This window comes from Epinephelus lanceolatus, chromosome 19 (genome assembly GCF_041903045.1).
Source record: "Epinephelus lanceolatus isolate andai-2023 chromosome 19, ASM4190304v1, whole genome shotgun sequence".
Taxonomy (NCBI): Eukaryota; Metazoa; Chordata; class Actinopteri; order Perciformes; family Serranidae; genus Epinephelus; species Epinephelus lanceolatus.
This window is the reverse complement of record NC_135752.1, coordinates 33,408,103-33,422,388: the sequence shown is the minus strand read 5'-3', so window position 1 is coordinate 33,422,388 and position 14,286 is coordinate 33,408,103. Positions and strand designations below refer to the sequence as shown.

Sequence of the window (14,286 nt, the reverse complement as noted above, 5' to 3'; positions counted from 1 at the left end):
CTGCTTTTGTGGTGAGACTGGCCAGATAATATTTGAGAATTTTACAAGGACATTCATTTTCAGACCTTCATGTACATTAAGAAAACTAGCAACAGTTTTAAACAGTTCTAATGGACACACACATAAAGTAAAACATAGGAAAGCAAGTGATAATGAGAGGCATTTGGTTTGGATCAAGTAGGCTTCTGCAATCCATACAGTAGAGGCCAGTTGTGACCACTCTAACTGGCCTCCTCTGAGGGCCTGAACAACACTGTATCACTGCTGGTGTCCAAACAGCATTTCATAACAAGAACCTCTCAAAAGGTCAAATCCGGTGAGGCTCTCGTTTGCTCTAAATAATGAGTCATGTGGCTAAACATGAGCCACAATGAGACCTTCACCCTTCAGATGTTGTCCATCTGTTCAGACATAATATTGGCAACAGTAAAAGTAACATGGTGTGAGGGAAATGACACATTCAACAACAGACCCAATCAAAAACAGGCCAATTTAATTTTAGTTTAGCATGTTTGTATGCCAAGTAGCTAATTAGCATTAAAACAAAGTACAGCTGAGGCTAATGGGAATTTTATTGTTGTCTTGCTGATGATGCTCTACATGAACATTTAAAGAATCATCAAAGTTATGAGAATTCATCCTGAGGATGACATAAATGGAAATCCATCCAATAGTTGTTGAGACATTTTACAACATATCTTCATATGTGAACCTTTTGGTGGCACTAGAAGAAAGGTCAGGGGATCACCAAAGTCACTGGCATTCATCCTCTAGAAACCATGCATAGCTACTATATTTCATAGAAATCCATATGGTAGTTCATAAGACAATGCACTAAAAGCCCAAAATGTGAACCTGCTTGTAGCATTAAAGTCAAGGGATCACCAAAATCACCAAGATTCATCTTCTTGGGAAATACCCATTTAAAATGTCATTGCAATCCATCCAATAGTTGCTGAGATATCTCACAAAAAACAACCTACAAATGTAAACTTCATGGTAGAGGAAAAATCATTGGGATTCATCCTCTGGAAACCATGCATCTCTACCAAATATTATAACAATCCACCTGATAGTCAATACATTTTACTTAAAGCCAAAAATCCCAATCTGCTGGTGGCACTACAGTCAGGAGATCACTTAAGTCATTGGAATTCATCCTCTGAGGACCCCAAATATCTATTCAAAATGTAATTACAATCCATCTAACAGTTGTTGAGATATTACACAAAAAACCTACAAATGTGAACCTCATTTTAGCGCCAGAAGAAAGTCAGGGGATCAAAAATGTAATTTGGATTCATCCTCTGGGGACCACAGATGTCTGTTCAAATTTTCATTGCAATCCATCCAATAGTTGCTAAAACATTTCACAAAAAACATCCCTACAAAGGTGAACCTTGTTTTAGCGCTCGAGGAAAAGTCAGGGGATAACAAACATCACTGGAGCTCATCCTCTGAGGACCACAATTGTCTGTACGAAATTTAATCGCAATCCATACAATATTTGTTGAGACATTTCACACAAAAACCCTACAAATGTGAACCTTGTTTTAGCGCTAGAGGAAAAGTCAGGGGATAACAAAAGTCATTGGGATTCATTCTTCGGAGACTACGAATGTCTTTACAAAGTTTGTTTGCAATCCATCCAATAGTTGTTAAGACATTTCATACAAAAGCCCAACAAATGTGAACCTTGTTTTAGTGCTAGAGGAAAAATCAGGGGATAACAAACATAACTGGGATTCATCCGCTGGGGACCACAGATGTCTGCACAAAATTTCATTGCAATCCATCCAATAGTTATTGAGACATTTCACACAAAAAAAATCCTAGAAATTTGAACGGTGTTTAGTGCCAGAGGAAAAGTCAGGGGATCACAAACATCATTGGAGTTCATCCTCTGGGGACCACGCACACCATCTACCAAATTTTATAACAATCCACCTGAAAGTTCTCAATACATTTCATTAAAATGTATTAAATGCATTAAATTAAATGTCTTTACAAAATTTAATTGCAATCCATCCAATAGTTTTGTCTAGTGCTTGTTTTAGCACTAGAGGAAAAATCAGGGGATGACAAACATAATTGGGATTCATCCTCTGAGGACCACCAATGTCTGTACAAAACTGCACTGCAATCCATCCAATACTTGTTAAGATATTTCAGTAAAGTGACCGACTGACTGACAGAACATAGGTGCCATCCTTAGATTCATGCTGCTTGCAAAGCTAAAAATATGATTTTAGACTGCATAGAAAATGACTGAACCAAGCTACTGGTGAGATATTTCATCTTACTTGACCTTGACTAAAATCGTATTTCAATGTTTAAAACCAAGTTTAACTGTGTGACAGGGGCTCAGTTTGATTTATAGTAGTTTTATTTCTACTGCCCACGGGTCAAACAGCAGCAGTGACCCAAGGGTGGGGGTGGGGACGTGGGTGTTTTATCCAGCTATGTTATTGTGAAATCTTAATTTCACAAGAGCCAAACATGCATAATATCTCTTAACCCTGATCCTTTCCTTTACTCTCCTTGCTTTTTCTTCTTCACTTTCTGCCTCATTCCTTTCCCCTCCTCTGATCTTTCCTTCTTCTCTCCCCTGTTTTCTATTTTCCTTCTTCCTCTCTTTAGTTCATACAAAGTTTAAAGCAACTCTGATGTCTCTGATCTAAATCCACATATAAACAGTGGCTGCCTTACCCCCACGCTAGCACTATCCACTTCCATCCCTTTCCCCTTTGAACATGTCCTTTCTTTGTTTTTACTCCCCCTCTCATTTTCTCCTCCTCAATATATTCATGTAGAGCTTAAAATATATAAATGTCAGACCACCTAATATTTAGTTGCTTTCCCTTTTACCCTTGTATCGCATGTCTAAAAATAATCCTTTTGCCTACAACTCCCTTTTGTGATTGAAGAAAACTACATGGATGAAATAAATTTTGATCTTCACCTGGTTTATATCACGGAAAAGAACAAGTGGTTCCAATAACTTGCATGCTCAGTGTACACAGAACTGGTAATTTACCCATTTTTATTTTAACAAAGACCATCTGTGGAAACGAGATAGTGGAGAGCAGTGTGCACGCTGGGGATAGAGCCTATCCTTGAACCAAAAATTAAAATGTTGTCCTTGTTTCAACTTCCCCTGGAATACAAAAGTAAAGCTATAACAAACTTAAAAACTTCAGAGTTCAACTTGAAGTCATTCCTCATCTGTCACTCTTCTCTGTAATCCTCTTCTTTCTCCTTATATAAAGCTGGAAATTCCCAAATGCTTGACATGTAATTTACCTATTAAACACTTCTCTTCCCCTCAAGGTCACCCCTCTTCTTCTCTACTTAGGTCAACGCTGTAACAAACCTCAAAACCTCTGATCTGGTCCCATTAGTCAACAGCCGTTGCAGGAAACTTTCTGACTGAATCCGATGACTCAATCTTAAATAGGAATGCCAAGAATGTCAAATACTTTGGCTGAAAAGATGCAGCTGTAATTCAGCTCTACGGCACATGTAGCCAAGTGTGATGACTGTGTACTGTAGTTTACAGAAAACCAAAAAGTCAAGTATCAATGTTCTGTGGCCTGACCGTAGAGTTACTTAGAAAATGGTCTGGGTAGTGTATTCCATGTCCTTTTTTTCCAAATACTCAAATGGATTTATTGTTTTCTAATGAAAGTCTTCGTCTTTGTCCTTGTATGTCCAGCTCCTCGTATCATCACCTTATTAGAGACAGTGGATATACTGCTGGATCACAATGCAACCTTCATCTGTGAGGTTGAGTCCCGTCCCCCCGCTGAGATCACCTGGACCAAGAATAACCACCCAATAATGTAAGTTTACACCTCAACCTCTTTCAACTACAGCATTCAGCGACTAATCTCAAATCTTACCACAGTTCCCTTTTGTCCCACAAGGTACTACGACCCCCGATACATAACCAGGGAGCAGGGACAGATGCTAACCATCCCTCACGTAAGAGAGTCAGACAACGGAGAGTACTGCTGCCTCGCCAGTAACGGCATCGGAGAGGCGGCCAAAAGCTGTGGGGCTTTGCAGCTAAAGATGAGTACGTCTGCCTTCTCCCAAATCCTATGGCTGGAGAATCAATCTTGATCTCGACCCCATGTGTTTTAAAGAATTTTCAGATGGTATAAATCCATGATGAATGACACACTCACAGCAGCATTGAGACAAAAGGCTAATCTTGTCTCTCTTGTCTGTCTCTCCATCAGAGCCGCAGATCAAACGCCATCCGACTAATGTAACCCTTCTGGTGGAATCTAAAGCAGTGTTGCCCTGTGTTACCCTCGGCAACCCCAAACCGGAAGTCACCTGGCTCAAAGATGACGAACTCATCAAGGTATGCACTATTATTTTTCTTCAACACACTCACACATAACAGGACGTTTGTGGATGTTTTCCAGCTAAACGAAAAGTGGAAGCTGGAATGCCCTCTTATTTGGCTTGGTTTCAAGTGTCCTATTTTTTCCAAAACAAGGACAAGATGTGGTATATGTCTGACAAATCGTCTCTTCTCTCCCAGATCAGTGACCGCGTCACCATTCTTGACTATGGTGCATTGAAGATCCACAACATACAGAAGGAAGACGCAGGACAGTATCGCTGTGTGGCCAGGAATAGCTTTGGTTTGGCCTTTTCAAAGCCTGTCACCATAGAGGTACAGGGTATGTATTTTAAAGTGGTTTCCCTTTCAGTGGTTGGTACATAATGTACATACGTACTTTAAAAACCTGTAATCTAAACCAGTGGAATATAATTGTTTGGTTGCATATGTGAGTTCATGTGTCTGCACTGTGTGTCGTTCGTGTGTGCGTTAAGCTCCGGCACGAATCCTGCGGGTTCCTAAAGAGAAGAGAGTAGCATACGGGAGCCAGATTTCCCTGGAGTGTAACGCCACAGGAAATCCAATCCCCACAATCACCTGGCTGGAGAATGGAAATACTGTAAGTGTTTGGGTGCAGAGTGTGTTTGTGTGTGTGGGGGCAAGAGTTTGGGGTTTGACAAATATTGGATCTAAATAGTCCTTTACTTTTTTTCCTGTTGAATTTGTTGTATCGCTATAAATGCATTCCTATTAGAATCAAAAGGCATCTCAACCACATTTAACAGGACACCAAAGCGTTCCACTTAATTTGTTGAAGCTCTATCCACCCATGTCCATCCCCGGTCTCTCAGAAATGCTTGTGATCTGACCGGGAATATTGTTGCCTCTTTCACAGTGACTCAAGTTTGGCTCTAACGTTAGTCCGCACAGCCAGCATCGGAGGAATTTCATCACGTAGCTGACATTGTGACACATTGTCGGCTGTAGAGCCTCACATAATGGGAATGCTGTGACAATAACCAGGAAAGCCATCATGTGTTGCAGTCTGATGGAATACTCAGATAAAGTTTTATATGAGAAACCCTCATCGTCACATAGATGTGGAACCTACAAGTAACACTCAGTACGTTTACATGGACAGTTTAATTCCACTTTCATTCGGAATGAAAGGCCATTCTGATTAAAAATGGTCATTCCGATTGAAAATTAAATCCGATTAAAGGGGGTGGTTTATTCCATTTGTCATTTGAAAGAACTTTGTGTGCATGTAAACGCTCATTCCTCTTTAAGTTCATTCTGGTCTTTCTGCGCATGCTCGTTTCCTTGCCCTTCTGCCACGATGACGTATATAGCGCGCATAGCAACGGGCTGAGATAGAGCAGTCGGACTTGTTGAACTCAACGGTTTCCATTCGCCACAGCACGGTCTTCATCTCCCTTCTTCGACCTTCTACCTCCCTTCTCCTCCTCAACAGACGAAGCATTAGCAGAACAAGGTTATTGTCGTACTGTTGCTTCAAGAAAATAAGCAAGACAAGCCCGAAAAAGGCACTAAGAACGGCGTCGTCAAGCATCTTGTTATCCGGAGTGAATAGGACTACAGTGTTTTCTTCCATTAAACGTAAACACGTAACATCCGCCCCGCCCCCTATCCAATCAGAAACCTTCCCTGCCCTGAATAAAAGCTCCCGTGTAAACCCTCATTCAGAATGAATATTTCTCATGTAAACAACCTGGAAAGACTTTAATTCCGAATGATTTCATTCAGATTTATTTCATTCTGAATGAGAAGCCATCATGTAACTGCACCCATTGTCTGGTAGCAAACAGCTACCTAGCTAGCTGACAATTCCATAGAAAAGGGCTGAATCCATTATTTGTTTTAGACCCAGTTCTCCAGTGGATTTCTTGTTTGGTGTCAGACATTCAGATCTGCAGCTGTACATCCTTGTTAGGTCTCTAGTGTCCCATTTATTTTGGTCTACAGAAGCGACACGCTCTCTTCTTAAGTGGGTAGAACCAAATTACGTTCTTCTCTTTTAAGACACCTGTTGCTGTATGTATGACTCTGCATAACAACAGTGGTGTCCATGTGTGATCAAGAAAACAATTAAGCTCATAACGCAGAAGCAAATGACTTTATAGTAAGAGTGTCATGTGCATGAGCAAAGGCAAATCCATACTGAAATGTAAACATACAAGAAATGATCCACTTCATCCACTCATCCCTCGCTCCCTCTGTCTCCCTGCATGTCTCTCCTCCACACACACACACACACATACACACTCCAGCATTGGCCATGGGATCAGCGATATAAACAGCATAGGAATTCTCATTACGTTGACAGAGGATTGAAGAGATTCCCATCCATTTACCCCGCCATTCACAGTGTTATCAGCTTTAATTGGAAACCTCTTTTAATGGAGTGAGCAATGTTCTTTAGGTGTTGAATGGTTTATGTAGATGTGTGAGAATCTGGCGAGATGGTCTGACAGCCCAGCCATATAAGGTGGTCTCCCTGGAATATATAGCTGTTACAGAGGGCTGGTGTTTATTGAGATCATAAAAAGACAGACAACTGTAGGAGATGTAATGGTTCCTGCAAATGGTTATTTTGAAAAAGCAACAACACTTAAACACATTTTGTGACCCAGAGGGTCAAGTATTCATTTGTTATGATGTGTTCTAGGGCCAGGACATACAGCATTTTTAACTGCCTTGATAACATTTGGTTAGGCACTGGGTTCTACTATTGTGCCTACTCTGTGCCAGCTTTCAAGGGCGTGGAGGCAGGTTGAGTCTGAAGTTGCTATGCGACCACAACAGCACTGTATCATAGCCTACCTACCAGGGGTCTCACTTATAAAACAATGCTTAGGATCCATACTAAACTTGTACGTATAGACAAAAGCCAAAAAATGGTGTGTGCCCCAAAAAAACTTTACAAGTTCTACAATCAGGCTCCACCTCATCATCTGCGTCCCTAATTTCTCATCTCCAAAATGTTCGTAAGCATGGGTCAAAGTTTCTCCAATCAAGTCTGTCTTTATACTTAACAACTTTAGCATGGGGAGTGGCGTACGCCTCTTTCAGGCCTCTTTTTGTGCGAAAGCAATGTCTATGAATGAGACCCTAGGAATCCAAAGTTTGATCTGATCTTCTTTCCGGTGTTGCTTTTTACTTACTATGCCTGCATAGTAGGCATAGACCATATAAATAATGGACGTAGCCACAGTGACCCATTGGTTTGTGGACTGCCGTTTTGTAGCCTCTAGATTGACATTTTCGGCTGTTGTTTTCTTGTTTTTTTTTGGAGCTAGAAGTGACCATATTTGGATAAAACATTGGAGTTGTGGAAGTTCGAGGGTCGGAACTGACTCATAGACTGTGGCGAGATAGACAGCCTGTCACTCAAGTGACCCCACTCTTAAATATGCGTAACTTTGGGCCTTAAAAAAAATGTAAACATTTTAGTTATTATATAAAAAATTCACCACCTGTACGGTTGTCATGAATGTTGAAATTAGCCAAAACCATATTTTGTGCCAGGCTGTAAACATGTTTATTTCTGCTGTAAAGTCAGGCATTGGAGCCAGCCTCAAGTGGCCATTTGATGAACTGCAGTTTTTGGCACTTCCGCATTGGCTTCGTTTGTCAGTCTCAGAGGTTGCCGCTTGGAATTAGGCCTAAAATGTTGTCTGTGGGACAGTTATAAAACTCTGGGTTCACCTGCTTTAAAATAATCAACTTGTTTTCCATATTTATGTCAGACTGATATTATGGAACAAAGTAAAGATATTTGCCAGCTCTGATTGCTATGATTGGTTGTTTCTCATCACATGACACACAATGCATGTTGCTGCTTTCCAGAAGTTGAACTTTATTTTTCTCAGGGCGCAGCCATCACACCTGTGCTGTGCACTAACATTGAAAACAATGGATTTGAGGGCACAAAAAATGCGGCATGTGTATGAGCCCTTAGTCAAATAATTTAGCGATTATGCTTTAACATAATAATTATAATAAAAATAATATGTTGTTTATGAGCACTTTTCATACAAGAGATGTAGCGCAAAGTGCTTTACAATAAAAATAAGAATGCAACATTTTTAAGCAAGGGAAAATAGACAATAAAATTAGACAATGAAAAGACAGTAAAAATAATTAAAAACAGGGGAATTTGTTTAAAAATATTTATATACACACCCAACAACAAAAAACAAAAGTGAGTAAGATAGTAAAAATGACATAAATCAAAAGTCAAATTAAATAAGTACTAGGTAGGGCTTTCCATAAATATGGAGTGCAGTTAAACATGTATGTCTTTGGTTTGGTTTTAATCCCCCTTGCAGTTGTAACCACATGCAATGCTTTTCAGGACAGCAGGAGAAGTCATTATTCGTGACTCATGCCAAGAACAAACAATATTTTTTCTTCATTCCACTCAAAACTGCAAGTATGTAACTCAAGTAACACACCATGAGAGCGAATTCTCTACTTCCTGTCGACTGTTGTTCCCATAGAAAGTTTACATAACAGACTGAGACAGAAACAATGCTCTATTGAGATTTTAGTTGCTGCGCTAAAATTAAAATCTTGTAAATTTTGTCATGCACTTGCACCTTCTTTTCTTATAAAATCACTGCTCTTGTTTTTGGTCGGTGTAACAGTCACGATTTCCCACCCCACCTCTGTAAACCCAATAAAACATGCACGATTTAAAGGCTTTAAAAAAATCATAAACATAAAATCACATACTTTGCCACCTAAAGAATGTTAAACAGGACGTTTTTTTCAGCCAGGCAGCAGACGTGTTTTTTTACACGTGCCATTGTGGGCAGACATACACCACATAATGTCTGGGTATTTACTAGTCTTGGGTGCGAGCTACAATGTGATTACAGGCCCATAATGCTTGTAAATAATACGTGTATGTGTGTGCGCTGATTAAAATTACTGTGTGAGCTGCTTTTCTGGCAGCTTGTTGAGGTCATTAATTTCAGCGGGGCTGCTGGATCGAGCTCGGCCTAAGAACAGGCGGTGTCAGACACAACTTCAAATATAGACACGTCGCACCTCGCGCCACACACACACACACACTCTGCAGACTCCCTCATATATATATATATATATATATATATATATATATATACATATATAAATGATATATGTGGGAGTTGTGCGGTAATAGAGAAACTAAAAACAACAAAGACATTTTATCTGGCTGCATCTGCCCAGTGTGAATACCGGGGAATTTTTAAATCTTTTAAATGATCACAAGTGGTTATATTAATGCCACACACATAGTGTACTATATGCATTTCATATTATCGGCTTAACACCAGTGAGACTGTAATAATCAGTGTATCAGCACTTTACACATTCAATCTTTTATGGAGGAATTTTTGGAGGACAAATTTTCCTATTTTCATAATCTGTTTACAACCCTATTTTGCATTACTGCCACCATCTGGTTAGGAGTGGGATTAAATAGACTGTTACTGTGCTTGATCTGAAAAGGTAAAGCTCAGCTCTGTCACTGAGTCTGTCATCTGAATATAACCAGACTCACGGGCTAACAATCCTGAGACATCGATGCTAACTGCTAACAGAGGACAGTCATTTCCAGGCTGTTATTTTCAGATTTTTGACCAAATTCTCACCTGATTATCTAGAAATTATTAGATAGATTTTGCAGACCGGTCTAAGCTGCAGATTCCAACAAAGAATACTGAGCTTGGAAAGTCTGCTTTCAGATATACTTTTGTACCGCCATAGAATTATTTACAACACGTCTTAAGCTTGATAATTTACAGTCCTGTCTGTGTAGTTTGAGAGAAATCTTATCACAGACGAGATTGTACATGTTTTAGTCACAATGGTGTTCGTTGAAAAAGGCACAACTTTGATCTTTTAAGGCAATACAGTGAATTCTATTTTATAAGCTGCACTAATCGGGCAGTATAAATATTAGTAAGAAATTAACAGCTAAAGAGCCAGATTTTTCAAACTGGAGCTAAAAAGTGACAGTGCAACCTCAAGGTGCATCAAAATACACCACTCGTGTCCCTGGGGTCATTATAGTGACACCGGGGGCACTGTTTAGCGTCTGTAGGAGACACACAGTGAAAACCCATCCTGGTGTTTGTGTCCTGTGTGCAACTAGAAGTTGGCGCTGAGTTATTTTGTCATGTGAGTTAGTCAGTCGTTAGTCATGTGAGTTCTTAGTCATTTGTTAGTCATTCAACCACAATCTTTCCCTAACCCAAACCAACCACGTGACTTACTGCCAACACAGTGGCGTAAGGTCGTTACCACTAAACTAGTTACCTCATTGTATTGTCATGATGTCATGATCAAATAGAGACTTGACATTAGGCAACATCAACATACATGTTACCCAGCAATCATCATTGCATACCCGTATGACAAAAATATCAAAGAAAATAAGAAATGATCCATTTAACTGAATATTTTTAATATGTATATATAGTTATAGATTGCTACTGATTAATTTCAAGAAAATACAAAAATAAAATAAAATAAAATAAAAAAATTAAAATTAAATTAAATTAAATTAAATTAAATTAAATTAAATTAAATTAAAATCATGATGGGTTTGCATTTTTGAGGGCATATAGCAGGTTTGTTGCTCCAGTGCAACTGCACTGCCTGCAATATCCATACTTACAGCCCTGTGCCAACCCCTTCTGTGTCAAGATCTGTTTTATACAGTGACCCTGGGGGCTGTCCAAGTATCAAAATATGACCACTAGGGATGAGATAATGTTGGATAGTAACAGTAGCCCCTTTTACACTGTCTCATTTAGGTGGAAATTTCACGCTGTTATGTTACAAAAGGTACATTTGTGGAATGGGGGGACAGAGTTGTCCCGCCTTTAAACCGTCACTGGAACGGCATGATGCCGCCATTATTTAGTTCTATGTAAAAAATCCAAAAGTGGCATAAAGAAGGGACTTCATTGTGGCCCTGTAGCACACTGTCAGAGTAAAAGGGGCAAGTGACTATTAAATATTTATCAGGTGGGCAGAGAGATGACACACAATGACTTCTAAAGTTGCCCTGTGTCACTTGGATGTTTAAATATGCACCATTTCCCCAAGAGATGTGACATAACAGCTTTATCAGACAATATAGTATGGCAGTGTTGATTTCAGGTTGCTCTGCTGCCTCAAGTGGACAAAAATATAATTATGGTGTATTTTTTTTAAAGTGTAATTCGGTCTTTCACATTGACTTTTGCTTTCTGTTTCTTTGCTGTCAATGTTTTTTTGTTTCCCAGATCTCAGGCGCATCCGTCGAGGAGACTTTGACAGGTGAAGTGATCCTGTCCGTTCTCAAAGTGACGGTGAATAAGCCGGCTCTGTATACCTGTCTGGCCTCCAACAAGCACAGCGCTGGAGCCAACACAGTGAAGGCAACTGCTAAAGTCACTGTCGCAGGTAGGGACACCTTTTTTACCTTCTTTCAACTCTGCAAAATGAGAGGAAACAAATACCAAACATACTTGTCGCTCTTCCATCTGCGTGTGTTAGGGGGTCAGGTTAGCTGCCAGTTATATTAGTTGTGTTTTTGTGGCTTCAGCTGTTTGTTGTCCCCCCCATTTGGTTGATACCTCAGCCACATTCGCCCACAGTCACTTAAAACAAACACACACACCCCTTCCCCCCTGACCACACACACTGTCCCTCCACCTGGTTGTCCCTCAGTCTCCTCACAGCTAGATATGAGTTAGTAAGAGAAGCACAATGGTTGGTTCTCTCTTCCTTATGAGACTGATTTTTGTCTTTTTTCCTCCTCTCTTCTGCCCTTTTCTCCTGCTCGTGTTTCTCCAACCAACAAATTCGGGATATTGTCACTTCCCCGTAGAGTGGAGGTAAGAGAAATGGTCTGTACCTTCTTTCTATATCTGAATCCTTTGTCCTTAAATGTTTCTCCTCTTGTCTCTTCAGTGCATGACGATATGTGACTGCATGTGCACGCATACCTGAATGTGTGTTTCCAGTCGAACCACCTTGAATCATAAAAATGACACCGCACACAGTCACTGAATTCTATACGGGCACCATAACCATCTGTGTTTGCACTGTGCTTGAAAAACCTAAGTGCCGTTGCTTCCTTTGGGTCTGCAGTAGACAATATGTATTTTAGCTCTGGCAATAAACCTTCAATGCCAAGAGGGAGTGTGTCTGTCAGTTACCCATATGGTGTGAGCTGAATCTGAACTTTGCTGAACTCCAGTTACCACATCTGGACTATGTAACTGCGATGAGAGAGAGAAAGGGAGATACGGAAAGAAAGGTAGGGAGAAAGAGAAATGTCGGCCTTGGGATCGGCCTGATGAGAATTTCTGATGGAAGAATAAAGGAAGAGATAGTGGATTGCAGGTCGTAGGATCAGGCCTAATGGTTCAATCTTAAATGTTTGTCAAGTCATGGGCACATCTGGACCGTATATTTATAGAATGTAAAAACCGAGAGTCATGGAGAGAAAGTAGAGAGGCATTGTGGGATGATAGAGTTGATAGATTTACAGGTCAGCTTTGAGTTTGATGGTTTGACTCTGCTGAAGCATCAACTTCCCCAAGAGGCGACATCTGGAGTTTGTAAGTGTTGCAGTTTACAGACAGGCAGGGAGACAACTGGAGTGAAGACTGTCAGACAGGCCAGCAGGCAGAGAGCATAGATGTGAGGCAGACGGAGAGAAATGTGGATCATGCTGGAGGACGAGCAGATGAGCAGACTTAGGTCCAGCAGGCAGACAGACAGGATGCGATTTCATATGAACTCTCTGCAACCTTTTCTGTGATCAGCATCTGGAAGATTTAGATAGAAGAGAAGATATTCCAGATTCAGACCATTTCCTTTTTGAAGTGCACGCACCTCTGCACAAGTTCATTAGTTAAACTTGCTAAAGCAGTAAAAGACTGATTACTCTTGGGACTCATTCAGGATCTATTTCTCACATGGATCCAGGCAGTATTATTACAGACAAAGTTCAGTTCCATGATTAGCTTTCTGCCCTGTGATTGGGGGTAACTACTGTAAATGTCCATTAGCAACACATGCCGGCATTTTCAGTACTCCTGGGTTACTGTATAGGACCTACCAGCTCAGTCTAATTCCGAAGTTATTGAAATCTGGTGTTTGGGCAGTGACTTGCGGCGTCAGACACTGACAAAAAAAAGCTGTACTTTAACATTGGCATGATTTGCAGCCAGTCCTGCATACTTGAACGATGTCTGGGGAAATGCAGCGGGACAAGACTTTCACCTTGGAGAGTAATGGTTGCATCCAGTAACATTCTAAAGCCAAACCCCTTTAATTTTATCCTAAACCTAAATTAAATGTCAATTTGCAGTGTTGTACCGACATAATGCATATATTTTGAAAGAGACTGTATGTAAAAGTTAAATTTCCTATGCAAACAGAAGTGTATCTTGAAAGAAGACAATGCATGTAACAGGCAGAACTTCACGGCACGCCGTCCCAGAACGTCACCAACCAACGCACCCAGGGTACCTTTCACGTTGTATCTAGACGTGGAAAGTTCATGATCAAATGTCAATTTGTGACAAGGTTGGAGTGAGAATGTGTTGCCCTACATACATAGCATAGCAATGAGTTGCCTTGAAAACTCCTCCATTATAACTCATTAGAAATTCAATAGACTTATTTCCATCTTCCAAGGTTCTCCTGCTAGTGAGGTCACTGCATAGTAACTTGACTCTATTTAGATCTAGTTTGGATATTTTGCTAATGTGGACTACCGCATACAAATTAGTATGTGACCTGTTCTGGGTTTACTTAACTCACGGCCATTGTTATCGGGCTTCAGTCCTCTGCAACGGACAAGGGGTTTAAAGGGATAGTACACCCAAAAATGAAAATTCAACCATTATCTACTC

General features: G+C 40.3%; 1 protein-coding gene across 1 annotated transcript in view; it reads left to right on the top strand.

Moving 5' to 3' along the window:
• Nucleotides 1–14,286, top strand: part of musk (muscle, skeletal, receptor tyrosine kinase) — a 51,053-nt gene that overhangs the window by 7,481 nt on the left and 29,286 nt on the right. The window contains exons 2-8 of the mRNA XM_033646332.2: nt 3,716–3,842; nt 3,927–4,078; nt 4,245–4,372; nt 4,556–4,697; nt 4,852–4,976; nt 11,662–11,821; nt 12,249–12,255. Coding sequence (XP_033502223.2) covers nt 3,716–3,842; nt 3,927–4,078; nt 4,245–4,372; nt 4,556–4,697; nt 4,852–4,976; nt 11,662–11,821; nt 12,249–12,255 — 841 coding nt within the window. The remainder of the gene's footprint in view (nt 1–3,715; nt 3,843–3,926; nt 4,079–4,244; nt 4,373–4,555; nt 4,698–4,851; nt 4,977–11,661; nt 11,822–12,248; nt 12,256–14,286) is intronic.